The sequence below is a fragment of the Pelodiscus sinensis genome, chromosome 32 (assembly GCF_052426305.1).
Source record: "Pelodiscus sinensis isolate ZL-2025 chromosome 32, ASM5242630v1, whole genome shotgun sequence".
NCBI classification, from domain to species: Eukaryota; Metazoa; Chordata; order Testudines; family Trionychidae; genus Pelodiscus; species Pelodiscus sinensis.
The window spans coordinates 8,064,913-8,082,984 of record NC_143083.1 but is presented as its reverse complement, the minus strand read 5'-3'; the positions used below and the strand labels follow the sequence as shown (position 1 = coordinate 8,082,984).

Here is an 18,072-nt window from a genome sequence, read left to right as displayed (position 1 = left end):
TCATGCATTGTGTGTGTGTTTATAATAGTAAAAAGGGCCTATTTAAAAATAAGATGTTAAACTGTTCTGTTGTGTTATATTGTGTCCAAAGTTGAAAATACTGTCTCTTCTAGCAACTTGTTTGCGAAGTGACAGCTATGATATGAATTAAACGGGTACATTTAAAAATCTCCGGAGAATGGGTATATAATGGAAGTAAAAGTTTTTCCGTAATGCTTTTAAGTAATACCGATACATTACACTCCAGAGAACATTATCCCAAATTGGTTTTGTGGGGATCTCATTGACCAGTATGTGTCTGATGGAGTGTGTCATTGATAGCTTCTTGAAAGATTAAAATGTAATTTTGTTGCTGTTCAGGTGAACCATAATTCTGTGTGTTGGCTATATTTAGGGTGGCTGAATTTTGGCTGGGGATAGGTTCTAAATGAGTGCATACGGTTGAGCAGAGAGATGGAAAGGAATTTGCCTAGGGATGTAAAGGGTGATGCAAACCTGGTAAGTGGTTAACTAGCAACCCAGCCAACCAGAGCTCCTCTGCCTATGGTCTGGCCTGGCCTAAGAAGCCCCTGACTGACTGGAGCAGCCTGTTGTGCATTGGGACCAGCTGGGCTGGCTATGCCCCCAGCTTGCAGCACAGGGGACTGCTCCAGTCCGGCCAGGCTCGCTGCACCGCAGACAGGGGCCCCCGGCAGACCCAGTTAATTTTTTAAATAGGATTTTACATCCATAAATTTGACAGCCCCTGTGTCTGCAGTGCCGGGCAGGAAACGTCCTCGATCCTAGTTGACATCTGAGCTCTGTTTTAATGTAAATGTTGACAAGAAGGAGTTTTGTACCACGTCTCATAACTGGATATCTCACACTGTCCAGCCTCAAAAATGTTGATTAACTCTGCTGCTGACTTTTGTCTCCACTGCATAATGTGAACTCTTGTTTCACCTTAGAAATGTGTGTACTGCCGGAAGCGGATGAAGAAGGTTTCCGGTGCCTGCATTCAATGCTCCTATGAGCACTGCTCCACTTCCTTCCATGTGACCTGTGCACATGCCGCAGGGGTACCCATGGAGCCAGATGATTGGCCATATGTTGTGTCCATCACTTGCTTCAAACATAAAGCAGCCAACCACAATGTAAGTGTCTTCTATTGAAAATCCTTCCAATGTACAGTTTCCTTAACGTCTCTTGTGATCCCTGATTGGTCCCTTTTCTCGGTTCCTTAGGTCCAGTTTCGGAGGGAAGTATCACTGGGGCAGACTGTGATTACAAAGAACCGCAATGGACTCTACTACAGGTGTAAAGTGATTGGCATGACAACACAAACTTTCTATGAAGTGAACTTTGATGATGGCTCTTACAGCGACAATGTGTACCCGGAAAGCATTACTGTAAGAAACTCGAGATTCTTCTGTAACTGCGGGTAGAATCTATTTAGTGCAAGTCTGTGTGGGAAGGAACAACAAAGCATATCATAAGAAATCTTTTTATAGTAGGTTATAAAAGTATTGCTGGTTGCATAGCTAATGCATAGAGTGTTCTTCATGTGTGTCCTTACATCAGTAGTTCTCAAACTTTTTGGCCCACGGCCTACACTGCTCAATGCAGACCTTTTCACGGACCACTAGCCAACCAACTATGATGACAAAATGGGAGCAGGAGTGGTCTAGGGATGGGCGTCTGGCCAGGAGGTTGAGTACAGGAGCTGGCTGAGGGTGAGGGGGGTCTAGCCAGAAGTTAGGTGCAGGAGTGGGCTGGGTGGAGGATCTGGGAGGGAGGTTGGGCCCAGGAGCGGGTTGGGGTGTGTACAGGAGCTGGGGTGGTGCATGGGGGGAATAGGGATGGGGTGGGGGGGAGAGTCTGGGCATGAAGGAAATAGGGGTGCTTATCTGGCTCCATGCCTCCTGCTACTCCCATTGGTTGTGCTTCCGGACAATGGGAGCAGAGGGGAAAGCCTCCAGGTGAGTGTTTCCTATGCTGCCATTCCCCCAGCTTGTGTGTGTGTGTTGGGGGGGGGGGGGGGAGCAGCAGCAGCATATGGAGCCACTTCCTCCTCCTGCGAGCCAGATCCAACCTACAAGGCTCCCCCTCCCCCAGTGGGAAGCAGGCGCTGGTGCACCAACCTTCACGGGGTGCGTGCACGCGCAGAAGCCTGGAGCACCAGCTCAGGCTCCCCGCTGTGGGGGGGAGGAGGTGACCCCGAGCCCGTGGACCACCTGCAAGATAGTCATGGACTACACTTTGAGAGCCACTGCCTTATAATGATGGCATTACTGATTATTAGTTAGTTTCCTTTCTTTTGTTCCTTGCCCCAAAGCTGTTGTCAGGATTTGTTGCTGCTGTAAGAGAACAGAGATTGTTCAGTCTTGCACACTAATTGCATTTCTTGAAGTGTCTCATTTTCCGCTCCCCAGTTCTGTTGTGGGTAAATCGATTGGGCAACATGTATGTTTGTTTTAGTGTAGTAAGTAGATTAGCAGGCTACTAAGAGACAAGACTCTCGGGTTCTATTCCCAGTTCTGCCACTGACTTGCCATGTAATATGGTGCAACACTCAATTAACACCCCTTCCTCAGTGCTTGCACAATGAGGTTAATACATCGCTGGGGGGAGGGAGCTGGGATGGTTTGAGAACACTGGATGAATTCCATGGAACTACACATCACTGTCCCTAGCAGCTGGTACAAACTGGTTGTAACCTGCATATGCTTTGTGAGATTTTGAACAGATGTAAATTTGCTTATGATGTGGTAACATTCTGGGTTCTTGGGTTATAGCCTCCAATGTTATAGTGCATTCTATTGGTGGTCTTCCTGATATTGTTCACTGTGCTATCTTCAGAGCAGAGACTGCATTCAGATGGGACCCCCTCCAGAAGGCGAGTTGGTTCAGCTGCAGTGGACTGATGGAATCATCTACAAGGCCAAGTTTATTGCAGCTCAGATCAGTCAGATTTATCAGGTAAATTGGGAGGGAGTCTAAAAATCCTGCCACAGCACCTCTCCCTTAACACAGACTTTATACCTCACAGGTGCAGAAGACGTGTTGTATTCATGAAGGTGAAGTGTGACTTCTGGAGTTAACATTTCCTGTATTCTTATAGGCACTACAGTTTTGTCTATGAAGAAGGCTAAGGGTCTTCAGTGGCAGATTGTGGATCCATGTACACACACATGCCTCTCTGGCTACACCTGTCTGCTCTTAGAAATCTCAGGTTCTTTTCATTTGCGCTCTTCCTCTGTGATGAAAAAAGATGCTTGAGTTGGTCTGTGTAGCTGTTCAGTGGATAGGAGAAGAGGGGCGGTGGTTAGTGGACCCTCATACAACTTGTTAAATTTAATATAGGATTTCTGGCACAGGGTAATCATTTTCTCTTAAAGATAAACATTTCACCATAATAAAGAAAAGTCACTCATCTACAAAGGCCCTGATCTCTGGAAGATGCTTTAATTGGATATCTAAGCCTTCCCTTGCCCCTTTTGCATGTGTTCCTGGCAGAGCCTTCTCATATGATGTGGCACTTGTGAGTGAGAGGAGTTGCCTAAATACAGAGAACTTACTGGAGGGGTGACATTCAGATCCTTTGGGGGAGTCCCTGCTGGGGATTGGCTTGTTTGTTAATGGGTTACTAGAACATCAGTTCAGATGTGAGCAAGGTCAAAAGTGACCTGAGATCACTGCCTGGCAACTGTTCAGTGGCGTATGTGACATGGGCTTTTTGACCTCCACTTCCTGACAAGCAGGTATTCAGATAATTAAACCCTCTTTGGTAATAAAAGTGGAGGTCAGGAATAGAAGGGGTTTAGAGAGAGTCATGGGAAGGTATGTGACAGAATAGTGTCCTGCTGCTGTCTGTCCTTTTTCTGTTCTGTGAATAAATAGCAGTCTTCAGTCTCCAGTCTTGATGTTCACGGCCCTTCCTTTTCTAGTAGAGAACAGAAGCAGCCAATTCTGCAGCCCACAAGGCTGAGTACTGAAAAGGAGTTTTGTCTTGAGTTTTGTACCCCATGGGATTTTTGTTTGCAGGAGGCTAACAATACCCAGTAAAGCAGGAAGAAACCTGAAACAGAGTCAGCATTTCAACATGAGGTTCCACAAAATTCACCACTCTCATTTGACAGTTAAATGGTCCACAAGAAGTTTCAAAATTACCAGGATTCTGGGAGATTTCAAGTGCTTTTTGCACATCTCAATTTATCCAAACACAGTGAAACTTACAAAGAACTATTTCGTGCAGTGTAGATTGGTGTTCCTGAGCAATCCTGAAAAGTATAGTGGGGGAAATTTCCTAGGTCTCTGGTTTAGGAGGGACTTACTGTACTGTTTACTCTAGTCTTTTCACAAGAATTGTTCAAGGTCTTGATATGCAAACAGAAGAGCATCATAATCCACAGTCTTATTTATCCCAAAGATCTCCTTAGTATGATGCTCCAAAGAAAAGACAGTAGTCAAACTTAACATTTTTAACTTTTGTACAGTTGCATTGAAAATCTGTTCTTTCTTTACTTTCTGATTTAGCCACAATATAAGAAATTCACATATTGTTTAGAATAGCATTAAAAGCTTTTAAAAGAAGCATCTATGTTGCCACCACCAAACGAGAGTAAAATGTTCAGGTGCATGTGCATTTTGCAATTCAAACTTGTTCCATGTTTTGCACATTTAGTTTGGGTGCATATTTTTTGAAAATTTGACTCCAGAGGTTTGCCTTTAAACCTCATTTATGTGTGTATTTAGAATGGAGAATTAAAGTACCCATAGCTCATTCCCTAGTGCACATGTTACAGCTGATGGATGGTTCTCAGACTACAGTAAGAAGTGCTGATCTTGCCTAATTGGTGAGCACAGCAGGAGGGGCATGTTCAAAACATAAAGCTGGTCTACACTAGAAGTCCTACATCAGTCTAGCTGCACCAATGCAGCTATAGCGCCTGTGGCAAAAATGCTCTGTGCTGGCAGGAGAGAGCTCTCCTGTCGGCATAATTATTTCACTTATGTGAGAGGTGGAGAGACTGTCCTGTCAACGCAGTACGTAGGTTACACTGTAGGTCGGTGTAACTTGCGTTACTTGGGATTTGTGTGGCTTTTTCACATCCCTGAGCACCAGACGATATGTCAACGTAAGCCGTAGTATAGACCTGCCCGTAGATTCTTTCGTCCCTCTGAATTTCCCCAGTTTAAACCAGACCCTACCTTTCTCTTAAACCAGATTGCGTTTCCCCTGCAATATTCAGGAGTCTACAGTAAGCCTTCAGCAAAGCAAGCAAAAGGCTCTAAGATTTATTTTATAGTTTAAAATTTCATATGCTCATTTTCATGAATAAACATCCCTGTAACATCTCCTGTTGCATAATTCATGATGTAATCAGTGCTCAGTGAAAGAGGTTTGAAATGAGGCGTTAACACCACCATTTTTTACACCTGACTGATTATTGTTTCTTGTTAAAACATAAATGAATTTTGGTATCTGGAATTGTTTTATTTTGACTTGCCTGAAAAAATATCTTACCTTGAAAAGGAAAAAGGCTTAGTAGGGCTGTCGAGTGGTTAAAAGAATTAACTGTGATTATTAATCGCATGATTAAAAAAATTAGTTTCTCTCTTAAACAATAATAGAATACCATTTATTTAATTTTTTTAATATGTATCGACTTCAGTTACAACACAGAATACAGCCTAGTACTCTCTCTCTATTTATTTGATTACAAATATTTTCATTCTAAAAATCAAAAGAAATAGTATTTTTCAGTTCTCCCATTACAAGTAACGTAGTGCAATCTGTTTATCATGAAATTTCAGACTGACCTTTTGTATGTAGTTTTACATTTGTAACTGAATTCAAACATAAAACAGTGGAATTTACCTTCTAAAGTTTTACACTAAGTCCTCCTCCTTGTTCAGCCAGTTGCTCAAAGTTTTGGTTACAGTTTGCGTGAGCCAGTGCATCTCGTTTCTTGTTTACAGTGTCACCTGAAAGTGAGAAAAGTTGTTTGCATGGCACTGTTGTAGCTGGTGTTGCAGGATTTTTTGCACATCTGGCATGTAAATGAGTCATACGTCTCTGTGCTTCAGCCACTATTCCAGAGGGCATACATCCATGCTGACCGACACTTGTTCATTTTCATCATTCAAATCAGATACCACCAGCTGAAGGTTGATTTTCTCTTTTGGTGGTTCGGGTTGTGTAGTTTCTGCATTGGAGTGTTGTTTTTTTAAGGCTTCTGGGAGCATGCTCCACACCTCATCCCTCCCAGGTTTTGGATGGTGCTTCGGATTCTTAAACCTTAGATGGAGCACTGTAGCTATTTTTACAAATCTCACATTGGTGCTGCCTTAGCCTTTTGTCAAATCTGCTGTGAAAGTGTTCTTAAACAGGTGCTGGGCCATCATTCAAAACTGCTATAACATGAAATACATGGCAGTATGCGGGTAAAACAGAACAGGAGACCTACAATTCTATCCCAAGGAGTTGAGTCATAAATTTAATTAATACATTATTTTTTTTAATTAGCATCATCAGCATAGGAGCATGTTCCCTGGAATGGTGGCCAAAGACTGAAGGGGCATACATCTGACACACAAATACATTGCAACAAAAGTGCCGTGCGAAAACCTAGTCTCACTTTCAGGGGACATTGTAAACAAGAAGTGGGTTGCATTATCTCCTTCAAATGGTAACCAGGCTTGTTCAGTCAATTGCTAACACAGACAAGAAGCAGGACTGAGTGGACTTGTAGGCTCTAAAACAGTGAACACCAACTGGTCGATGGTGAACTGCTGGTCCATGAGGGGCCTCCTCTCCCAGGCGACCGCTGTTTCTGGTGGTGGATGGTGGCTGCCGGGGGAGGGGGCGGAGGGGCGGGAGTAAATATGTGTATATAGAGGGAGCGTGGGGAGGCAGGAGTCTCGGCACACTGCTCTTGCCTACAAGCACTGGCTCCCACAGCTCCCATTAGCCATAAACGGGGAGCTGTGGCCAATGGGAACTGAGGGAGCGGTGCTGACAGAAAGGTGCTGACACAGTGGTGTGTTGGTGCCTTCCAGGAGCAGCATGGGACAAGGGCAGGCAGAAAGACTGGCTCAGCCTCACTGCACTGCTATTCTTCAAAGAATATTTAAATGCTATTTTATTAGAATAAATGTTAATTGGTATTCTATTGCTCAACAATACGATTAATCGTGATTGTTTTTTTGAGTTAATCACGTGAGTTAATGGCGATTAATCAACAGTCCCGTGTACTATTGACTGTAAATCCATGCTATGACAGTGGGGGGGGGGTTCTTCATAGTTCCCCCCTAAGTTCCCTGTAAGCTGTGCTGCTGAGCAGCTGCCTGCTTCAGGTGCTCCATGAAGCTGTACCTGAAGACCTGCGGCAGCAGGGGAAGGGCTGCCCCTCCCCTAGCTCCCAACTGGCCTGCCCTCCAAGCAGCCGGGGCCACTGGGTTCCAGCCAGGACCCTGCCACAGGCCATGTGGCCCTCACCTGGCTCCTGCCGCAGTGGGGGAGCCGCACCCATGCAGCTGTCTTGCTGCAGGACCTCTATTCAGGCTTTGCCCCATCTGGCTGCAGTGGCCTGGATCCAGCCCCAGCCTCCTCTGGCTGTGGCCTGCTGTCTAGCTGCAGTGGCCCCAATCCAGGCCCCCATCCGCCCATGGCATCCCTGATCCAGGCCTGCTGGCCCCTCATCTGGCTGTCGCAGCTTGGTCCCAGCCCTGATCCTGCAACAGAACCTGGTAGCTTGGTGTCCGCCTGGCTGTGGCCCTCCGGCCTGGTCTCCCATCTAGCCTCATCCCCCATCTGGCCACAGTGGCCCACCACTGGTCCCCATCCAGCCTCATTCCTGTTCCCCATCTGGCCATGGGTCTGGAGGCCTGGCACCCCATCCAGCCCCTGGGTGTTCCCCTACACCCAGGTGCTGCTGCAAGGAGAGAGAGCTGGAGGAGTCCTCTCTCCCTGCAGTAGCCCTGCAGCCCCCACCTCAACCTGGCCCTGCTCCATAGCCTGTGTTCCCAGCCAGAGTCCTCATACCCCTGCACACCAACCTTCTGCACCAACCCTGAGTCCCTCATGGTCAGCCTCACTCTAAACCCCGTACCTCCAGCTGGAGCCCTCACAGCCTTGCAATGTTCTGTTCCAGCCCTGAGCTCCTCATGCCTGGCCGCACTCCAGAGCCTGTACCCCCAGCCAGAGCCCTCTCAACCTTGCCTCCAACCCTCTGCTCCAGGTTTGAGCCTCCTCCCGCACTATGAATCCCTTGGCTGCACCCCCACCACATTAATACTGTGATGCATAGCAATATGAAGGTGACTCGTCACGTGTGACTTTCATATTGATGCAGATAACAAAATTCATTCTGCTCGGGGTGGGGAAAAAATTAGAGGAACACTGATTCCCACAGTGTTTTCTGTGTCCCTCAGAAAATCCTGGGACACTTCAGGTCCAAGGAGGTGAGGTGAGGAGAGAATTGTTAGCTTGGGGATGTTGACTTACTAGAAATAGAGGAGCCAATTCACATGATCACTACTGTGCCCTCTACAGGTGGAGTTTGAAGATGGCTCTCAGTTGATGGTAAAACGTGGTGATATTTACACGTTGGAGGAAGAGCTTCCTAAGAGAGTGAAATCTCGCCTGGTGGGTATTAAATCCTTGGGGAAAAAGGGAGGCTGCTTCTCATATGTGCTCATTAGATTTTCTTTTAAAGGCTGTTTGAAAGTGCCCTAAGCTCCCTTTCCCTTTCAGAGCTATCAGACCCTCATTCACTCCCAGGGTACATGCATGATTGTCAAATGACTAGTGAAGGCCTTTGAAAAGGTTTTAAACAATTCTTGCTCATCAAGGCTTGATTTCTGCTCCCTAATTAACAGATCTTGCGTTCAGTGTACAGCCACTCCCCGAGTTGCGAACAGTCGAGTTACAGCCATTCGCACTTACGACCAAAGCTCCCATGGAGCGGTTGTAAAGGCGGTCCCTGAGTTACGAACGCGACCTGCGCTTACGAACAGCGCGGTTGCGTGTAACTGTGGGGTCCGAGTTACGAACAGTTCGAGTTACGGACCAAGTGTCCGTAACTTGTTCGTAACTCGGAGAGTGGCTGTAGTAGTGCCTGTAGGAGACAGTTACACGGACTCTGCCACTAAAGTGTTGCCACTTGGGGGTGAGAGGATAGTGGTCAAATGAACTAGCCTGCAGAGCCCAGCGGAGTCTTGGAAACGTTGACCCAATGATAGCAGGACAACCCCCCCACTCTTCCCAAATAAACTTCCAAACAGACCTCAGAAATCGCACGGAACACAGAGGACACAATTTTTTGTTTAGCTTCTTCTGGAAGTCCAGCGTACATTCTACAACTACACTACATGCCAGAGGTGTCCTTCCCTACTCGTATACACATTCGCACTGCATGCTACCTATGCTGCTTCAGCGGCACAGCTATTTATGCCGATCCTCATCTAAGTGTGAGCCAGCGCAAGCATGCATACGCAAGCAGGGGAATCATCCCTGATAGCCAAGGCATTGTTCCTTGCAGCTGCTGAATTGTTGCTGAATTCGTTGATCTAGAAAATAGCAAGAGATGATTTGATATTACCGACATTGGAATCTCTGACTTAAGAGTTCCCCCCCCACACACACCTGATGCTGCTTTGACTTTTAAAGCCAGCCGCTCCAGCAAGAGAGTGATGCCCAGAGCATATACAGTGTCTTGCTTGGTTCTAGAAGCCTGTGCTGTCAACTGCTGCATGATGAAGACAAAACCTTTTTGGGGGGCAGGGACAGTGGGGGGATTATGGGAACTGCCATAGCAAGTTCCATCAGAGGTCACCAGTCCCTTCACCTGTCCGATCACTAACACTGTCCTGTGGCCACTGACAGATGCTTGAAGTTGCACATGAAATAAAATTACCCTGTAATGAACATTTATGTGGAATAAGCCATGAAGATCAGGAAGAAATTTCTCCAGTTGGTTCTAAGTTAATTTATGCCATGAAATATTGAAGAGTTTTTCAATCCCCTATAAATTGTTTTTATCCTCTCTAATGTAACTCTAGATGTTGTTATGCATGTAGAGATCTCATTCTTTTTTGACTCCTCTGGTCTCAATGAATCCCACAGGTTAACTATGATGTGTGTAATTTACCGCTGTCCTTTAAGTGGATTCTGGGATCAGAGAAGCTGCTTGTTTGCTTTTATCAGGTGCACAGAAATTGTTGGGTCTTTATTTAGAAAGTATATTTGATAGTATCTGGCTAGAGCACTACTGTTCGGCAAAGCTGATGAATTGAAGTGGTGAGGGAGGGTATCGTGGAGAGACCACTTCTAGTGGATACTGACCTTCAGGCTTTGCAAGATTTCCAGGGCGACAGACACACACACACATCCCCTCCCTGCTGTGTACATGCCCACACAATGAAAGTGATTAATTCACAATGGACGTGAAACTCTTAATTCCTTCTGTACACCAACTGTTCCCAGAAGTTTTTAGGGTGAGTTCCATGTGTGTGACACGCAAGGTGCTTCAGTGCAGAGCAACTGACTGAAGGAAAGAAGCTCAAGGAAGTAACCACATTTACCAAGAATATAAACCACGCTCTGGTTTGAGAGCGAGAGGCCATGTATGAGCAATGTCATGTCCTCGTACAACAGATAGACCCCTCTACCTAGGGAAGCAGGAGAACCTTTACCAGGGGCTTTGTACGGTGAATGACTGGCCTGAGCAGACAGACGGGTGGATTTGTGGACAGGAGTTAGAGGGGGGAAGAGCCCCAGCTACAGAAACGAAGCAGGAGTTTTTGGGTTTGGTCCCACAAGCCTAGCATGTTCTTTTGAGCCAGTCCCTTTGCTGTCCAGCACTCAGTAGTTCTCTAGTATGTATGCGGTGCAGGGTTCCTTCCCCTGCCCAAGCAGTTTTGTTAACCAGGTGGCTTCTCTCGTGTGCATCTTCCCCTCTAATGACTGTGCTTTCGTGTCTCCCATAGTCCCTCAGCACTGGGGCCCCTCAGGAAGGTGGATTTTCGGGAGACGAAGTGAAGGCGGCCAAGCGTCCCCGAGTGGGGAATTCCAGGAATCCTGAGGACTATGGACAGAACCCAGATTACTTGGCCTTCATGGAGACCCTGCTGCAGACTCAGTACCAACCAGGACCACAGAGCAACATGTTTTAACCGGGATTAATAGTTAAAAAAAAAATTAACCCTTTTCAAGCCTGATGAAAAATAAACCAGGAAACTGTGGAACAAAAGGCCAGCCCTGTGCAATAGCCTGCTGTGAAATCCTTCTTCTGCTCGTGGTTTGGACTGCAAGAAAATCCTGTCTGGCTACAGGCTACCTCTACTCTGTCAGATGCATTGCTGACCAATAGGGAGCTCAACCCCCCATCAGGCAGCGTTTTGCGTGAAGACTTTGGAAGAGTTTGTACTAATGGAGCTTTGTGATTGGCTCCTTTTTTGTAAGGTTTGGAAAGGGTTAACATTGATGAAAAATGAAATGACTCAGATTTTTAAACCACATCAAACTCTTTTGTCTTTAAAAGGTGCTATTTCACTGACTACTGAAGCAGCCTTTGGAATCCTGTTTTCTGTACATACAAATCACCTTTGTGACGTTTTCTATAAATGAGCATTATTTAAAAAAAACCACACACACAAAAATAGGAAAGCGACAATTTCCACAAATAATTTTTTTCTAGATTGTGGCTTTAAAACTGAAAAAAAAAACCATAAAATCATTCCCACTCCTCTCCCCGCAAGTGGAATGTCATTTATCATTGCAGTGGGGAGAGAGAACAGGCACCGTGGGTTGTTTTTTAAAGCAATGTTTTCTTTGTATCCTGGGGAAAGGTGAGGAGAAATGTCTTATAGCCCAAATATTTTTGCAGTCAATGATTCTGTTGGGGGGGGGGGGGGGGGTTCTGCCCTGTCATCAGCAAAGGGCAACCATTGGAGAAATGGCTGGATATTGGTATTTGCTCCCCTAACACCTCTTCCTTGCCTTTTCCTTCCTCATCTTTGCAGTCACTTGGACTCCGCAGCCTCCCGCAATGCATGCCTTTCAGTTCAGATTTGCCACTTCATTCGTCCCCTCACAGCTCTGGCAGACATGGTTCTGTTGCTGCCACTCCCGTTCCTAGCACAGAATGGAGTGCGAGAGGATTGTACTGACTCTCTGGTCAGCATTTCTCCCACAGGAATCTTTTGTCTTTTGTTTTTCTTTGTTTTTGAGCTGTGCAGCATACAGTTGTGCAAATCATTCCGTGACAGAAGCCTTGGAGGTGTGTCACTGTCTCTCTCCCTCCCTGTCCCCCCATTAAAGAAGAAATTCCCCAAACACCTTTGATTGTTGTGACAAGGAGTGAGCCTTTGAGATGCTCCTAGTGAAGCAGGATGAAAGCTGCATTTGTTTGGGCTGTTTGTGGAGTATTAAATGAGTATTAAAGTCAGAAACAAATCTTGAAATAGTGAGCGAGCAGATCCCCCTGAACATGGTGTGAGCACCTCCTGCTGGAGAGCTGTTGTGGAGCGGTGTTGCATTAAAAAGGCTTGATCCAAAACCCACAAAATTGGTGGAAAGAGGCTCCTATATTGAGGTCAGCAGAGTTTGAGTCAGGTTTGAAGTGGAGCGAAATAATGTAGGGAACTGCAGGGAGATAAGGCTGCTGCAGTGTGTGTATAGACGGGGTGGGGGTGGGGCATGGTACATGCACAGCTCCTATTTAAGCTCACGTTTGTGTCTTTGCCTGTGAATTGACAAAGCTATGCAGGAAACACGTCCTCAGCAATCTTTTCCACTTGAGTCCCTAAAATTCCTGGGCAGAGAGGAACAATATTCTCTTGTCATAGAGTCTATATTTTTAAGTAACCATTTAGACATCTTTAGGGGAGTAAATGGGAGGATCGAGGGTGAATGTGGTAATTAGCATCTTAAGAGGCTGGATGGCTATTCCACTGTCCCGGTCAGTGTTCTTTTTGGGGGGATTAGAATTCCCTTTCCTTCTTGCTGCCTCAGCTGTGAGGTGTTGTGCTCTTTTTTCTTTTCTTTTCTTTTTTTTAAGTTTTCAACTCCTCCAAATGAATCTGCCTCCAGAAAAGCATTAGACTGAATTTATAAAAGAAGAATGTACTTTTTTAAAGAAAAAAAAGGACAAGGTTCTTAAAAGCCTCGGTTCATGTCATTTTGGAGAGAAGAATTAGAACCTAGAAGAAGCCTCTTTCCTTTATTTGCTGCTGCACCTGTGTAGCAATTACTCCTGCATCACTGTATCCTGTTGGCTAGAACATGATTGAAAGGGTAATGTACTTGTATAAAAGAAAAAAATGGATGTTTTAATGTTGCCAGGTCACAGAGAAATATTTTAAACAATCGAAAGAGAATTTAAACAGCAGAGGATTTTTTTGGAAGGGAGGTGGGGTGGGTAAGGTGGGTGGTTGTGAGCTATGGGTGGATTTCCTCTGCATGTTAAAGTCCTGACTTAAGTAGCACCATTACTGTATTCATATGTAGTACCTTTTTAAATACTATTTATATTGTAAAAACAACAAAAAAAAGTGTGTTTCCCTGCCCCATATTCAGCTGGTGAGTTATGTTTAAACGTGAATCTGGAACTGTAGAATGCAATGCCCTTCTTTGTTGCTGGGTTTTTCCTTTTTTGTTTGTTCTTAAAGCCATCGTTTGATTCAGGAATGACTTGTGCAGTTTATCTATAATGGCCACGTGGAAGGTTTCTGTGCATCAGATTATGAAAAAGGAAATAGGAAATGCACACTTCTTTCCCACCCCCAGTGAAATATATTTGTAAGTGTTTGATTACGTGCTATAAAATTATCCATTTTTTTCCCTCTTAGATTAAGGATGTGATGTATTTTTTTGCATTTTTTTTCTTTGCCTCTAGGTTCATAATGAATTAAAGGCTGTTGAGCACTTCAGAAATATACTTTTTAGGAAGTTGAAGTCTCTTCATTTATTTCTAAAGAAAAGCCACTGTGCTGAAGGGCAAGAAATCTCCCAGGTCAAAGTGGTTGGTGAAAGTTGACCAGTAACTCAGTCATGAGAAGCTGAGGTTGGTGAATTGGAACGTGGTCTGCCCCATTTTTCCTAGCATCATGAGACGTGCTCTGCCCTTTCACCCCCTCTCAGTTCAGAATTAAAATAGCAATGATCCATGGTCCAGCAGTTGGTATAGCTGTAGAGATCCCTTCCAGTCTTGTATTTCTGAGTCCGTCAGTAACTATGGGGGGAGGGATAGCTCAGTGGTTTGAGCATTGGCCTGGTAAACCCAGGGTTGTGAGTTCAATCTTTGTGGAGGCCATTTAGGGATTTGGGGCAAAATTAGTCAGGGGTGGTACTTGGTCCTGCTGTGAAGGCAGGGGACTGGACTCAATGGTCCCTTCCAGTTCTAGGAGATAGGCAATCTCCATTACTTTTATTTAATTTTGTCTTTTAGCCATCTCACTAGTGGCTCAGTGTGTCTGTCTAGCCCTTTCAGGTCACACAGATACTGAACCTTTTAAAATCACATCCTTCTCCCCACTTGAGTTCTGACATTGTTTTCTAGCCAGAGCTCACAAACTGCTACAAGTAGCGACTAATGCTTCAAATGCCCGCTATCTCCTAGCATACCAAAACTAACAACCCTTTGAGATGGGCCAATAAAGCCACATTAAAGACCAATAATATGCACCCATGCAAGGGTCTAAGACCAGGGATCAGAAAGACAACAGCAGGATGTTCTATCAGATCATCATAGAAACTGGACTGGAGTTGAAACTTTCACACTAGCCTTACCAAGTCTTAACACTCTGGGTATGTCTAGACCAGTGGTCTCCAACCTTTTTACACCCAAGATCACTTTTTAAGTCCCAGAACAGGAGAAGATCTACTGTCCCACCCCTTCCTTGACGCCCCACCTACATTACATGAGGAAATCTAATATAAATGTACTGCGCAGGTGCGCAGTTCAGAGAGGGCTCAAGAGCTACTCTTAGAGCCCCTGAGATCTACCGGTAGATCGCGATCTACTGGTTGGTGACCACGGGTCTAGACTACATGGCTCCATTGACGGAGCCATGTAGATGAGTTTAGTAGATGTAGGAAAATGAAGCAGCGATTTAAATAATCGCCTTGCCGGTATGCCTTCCCTTGTCGACCATGGCGCGTCCAGACTGCCCCGCTGTGCCGCCAAACAGCTGATCGGCACAGCGCGGTGGCCATTTTGATGTATATGAAGTGGCGATTATTTAAATCGCCACTTCATTTTCCTACATCTAGTAAACTCATCTACATGGCTCTGTCGACGGAGCCATGTAGTCTAGACTTACCCTGTGTGGGTTTAAGAAGAAATTTTGGCCCTTATTTAATTTCCACCGAGGTAAATTCTGTGGGTCTGAGTAGAAAATGGTGCTATCCCATGTCGTCATGGGGTGGTCAGTCATTTTTGATGGGGGCGAACGCCAAGATTTAGGTAAGCGGTGAAAGGCCGCGCTCTTCCATAATATTAATGGAGGCGGGGGCAGGGTCTGGGATGGAGGTTGGGTCCAGAAGGGAGCTCAGGGTAAGAGATTGGGATGCAGGAGTTGACATGAGGTTTGGGAAGGCGTTTGGGTAAAGGAGAGGGCTGTGAGCTGAGACGGGATTGAGGTGCAGGGTCTGGTGTATGGGTGCAGGGGAGCATTCAGACTGGGAGAGAGATGTAAGATGGGGGTGCAGAGTCTGACAGGAGTTGTGACTGTGGGCAGGGATGCAGAGGTTTGGGGGGGGGAGGAATTGGGAGTTGGGAGGGAGGGGGGAGGGATTGGGTGCAGTGCCATGTGCAAGCTCTGACCAGGAGGCACTTACTTAAGTGGTTCCTAGCCAGCAGTGCAGCGGGACTCTGGCTCCCTGCCTGCCGTCCCCCTGCATGCCACTCATAGTAGCCAGCTGTTGGAGCCATATGAGTCCCTTGAGGGCTTCTCAGGCTGCCTGTGCTACAAGCGCAGTGTAGGAACCTCCCATTGCTGGTTTCTAGCCAGTGAAAGCTGCAAGGATTGTGATGGGGGTGGGGGCCCATACAGACAGGCACGTGGCCCTAGCAGCTGTGCTCAGGTGGCATGTGGGGGCATGGCAGACAGAGCCTACCTGCAGGTCTCCTGGGGCGCAGGACATTGGTGGGCCGGATCAGAAGCTCCGGTGGGCTGGAGGTGGCCCACAGGCCTCCTTTAGCCCACCTGCTGGATAAGGCTTGAACGCTGCTTGGCTAGCTAAGAATCTCACCCACTATTCCTTCATTCCAGTCCCCTGAGCACCAATTGGGGTGGGGTGGAAAGTCTTTTGTTGACTGCCATCCGGTCTCTTCTTCCTTCCAATCTCTTGCCGTTTCATATTCTTGGGGATTTGGGATTTCTTACCCATGCTCCTGAACTGTGCTGATAGCTGGAGATTGTTCTTTTGCACTTTTTTCGTCTCCCCTCTCCCCTTTTCCCACAATCCGTTCCATTTCCTCTAATCACTGCAATTTCCACTTCTTTCTCCCTCACCTCAATTCATCAGAAAAGGACCTGGGGGTTACAGTGGATGAGAAGCTGGAAATGAGTCAACAGGGTTCCCTTGTAGCCAAGAAGGCTAATGGCATATTGGGGTGCCTTAGGAGGAGCATTGCCAGCAGATCTAGGGAAGTGATTATTCCCCTTTATTTGGCTCTGGTGAGGCCACGTATAGTATTGCATTCGATTCTGGGGGCCCCATTACAGAAAGGACATGGACGCATTGGAGAAAGTCCAGCAGAGGGCAATGAAAATGATTAGGGGCTGAAGCACATGACTTGTGAGGAGAGGCTGAGGGATTTGGGCTTATTTAGTCTGCGAAAGAATCATAGAACCATAGAGCTGGAAGAGACCTCAGAAGACCATCAAGTCCAGCCCCCTGCTCTAGGCAGGACCAATCCCAACGAAATCAACCCGGCCAGGGCTCTGTCAAGCCGAGACTTAAACACCTCTAGGGACAGAGACTCCACCACTTCCCTAGGTAACCCATTCCAGTGCTTCACTACCCTTCTAGTGAAATAGTTTTTCCTAATATCCAACCTGGACCCCTCCCACCACAACTTGAGCCCATTGCTCCTTGTTCTGCCATCTGTCACTACTGAGAACAGCCTCTCGCCAGCCTCTTTGGAACCTCCCTTCAGGAAGTTGAAGGCTTCTATCAAATCCCCCCTCACTCTTCGCTTCTGCAGACTAAACAGACCCAACTCCCTCAGCCTCTCCTCATAAATCATATGCTCCAGCCTCTTAATCATTTTGGTTGCCCTCCGCTGGACCCTCTCCAATGCGTCCACATCCTTTTTGTAGTGGGGGACCCAGAACTGGACACAATGCTCCAGATGTGGCCTCACCAGAGCCGAATAAAGGGGAATAATGACATCTCTGGATCTGCTGGCAATGCTCTTCTTAAAGCAGCCTAATATGCCATTAGCCTTCTTGGCTACAAGGGCACACTGTTGACTCATATCCAGCTTCTCATCCACTGTAACCCCCAGGTCCTTTTCTGCAGAATTGCTACTTAGCTGGTTGGTCCCCAGCCTGTAACAATGCTTGGGATTCTTCCATCCCAGGTGCAGAACTCTGCACTTGTCCTTATTGAACCTCATCAGATTTCTTGTGGCCCAATCCTCCAGTTTCTCTAAGTCACTCTGGACCCTATCTCTACCCTCAAGCGTATCTACCTCTCCCCCTAGCTTAGTGTTACCTGCAATCTTGCTGAGGGTGCAATCCATCCCCTCATCCAGGTCATTAATGAAGAACCGAACCTTGGGGCACTCTGCTAGAAGCCGACCGCCATCCTGACATCGAGCCGTTGATCACTACTCACTGGGCCCGGCCTTCTAGCCAGCTTTCTATCCATCTTACCGTCCATTTATCCAATTCACATTCCCTTAACTTGCTGGCAAGAATATTGTGGGAGACGGTATCAAAAGCCTTTCTAAAGTCAAGGTATAGAACATCCACTGACTTTCCCAGGTCCACAGAGCCAGTTACCTCATCATAGAAGATAATGGCTAGAGGTTGAAACCAGACAAATTCAGAGGGGGAACAGTGGATTCTCCATCCGTG

General features: G+C 46.3%; 1 protein-coding gene across 1 annotated transcript in view; it reads left to right on the top strand.

Annotated features, from left to right (window-relative positions):
• The window catches only part of KDM4B (lysine demethylase 4B), a 193,820-nt gene extending 179,898 nt beyond the window's left edge, over positions 1-13,922 (top strand). The window contains exons 19-23 of the mRNA XM_075903063.2: positions 948-1,133; positions 1,224-1,388; positions 2,839-2,958; positions 8,537-8,629; positions 10,972-13,922. Of these exons, the coding sequence (XP_075759178.1) occupies positions 948-1,133; positions 1,224-1,388; positions 2,839-2,958; positions 8,537-8,629; positions 10,972-11,157 (750 nt within the window). The 3' untranslated portion in view covers positions 11,158-13,922. The remainder of the gene's footprint in view (positions 1-947; positions 1,134-1,223; positions 1,389-2,838; positions 2,959-8,536; positions 8,630-10,971) is intronic.
• Positions 13,923-18,072: the final 4,150 nt, after the last annotated feature.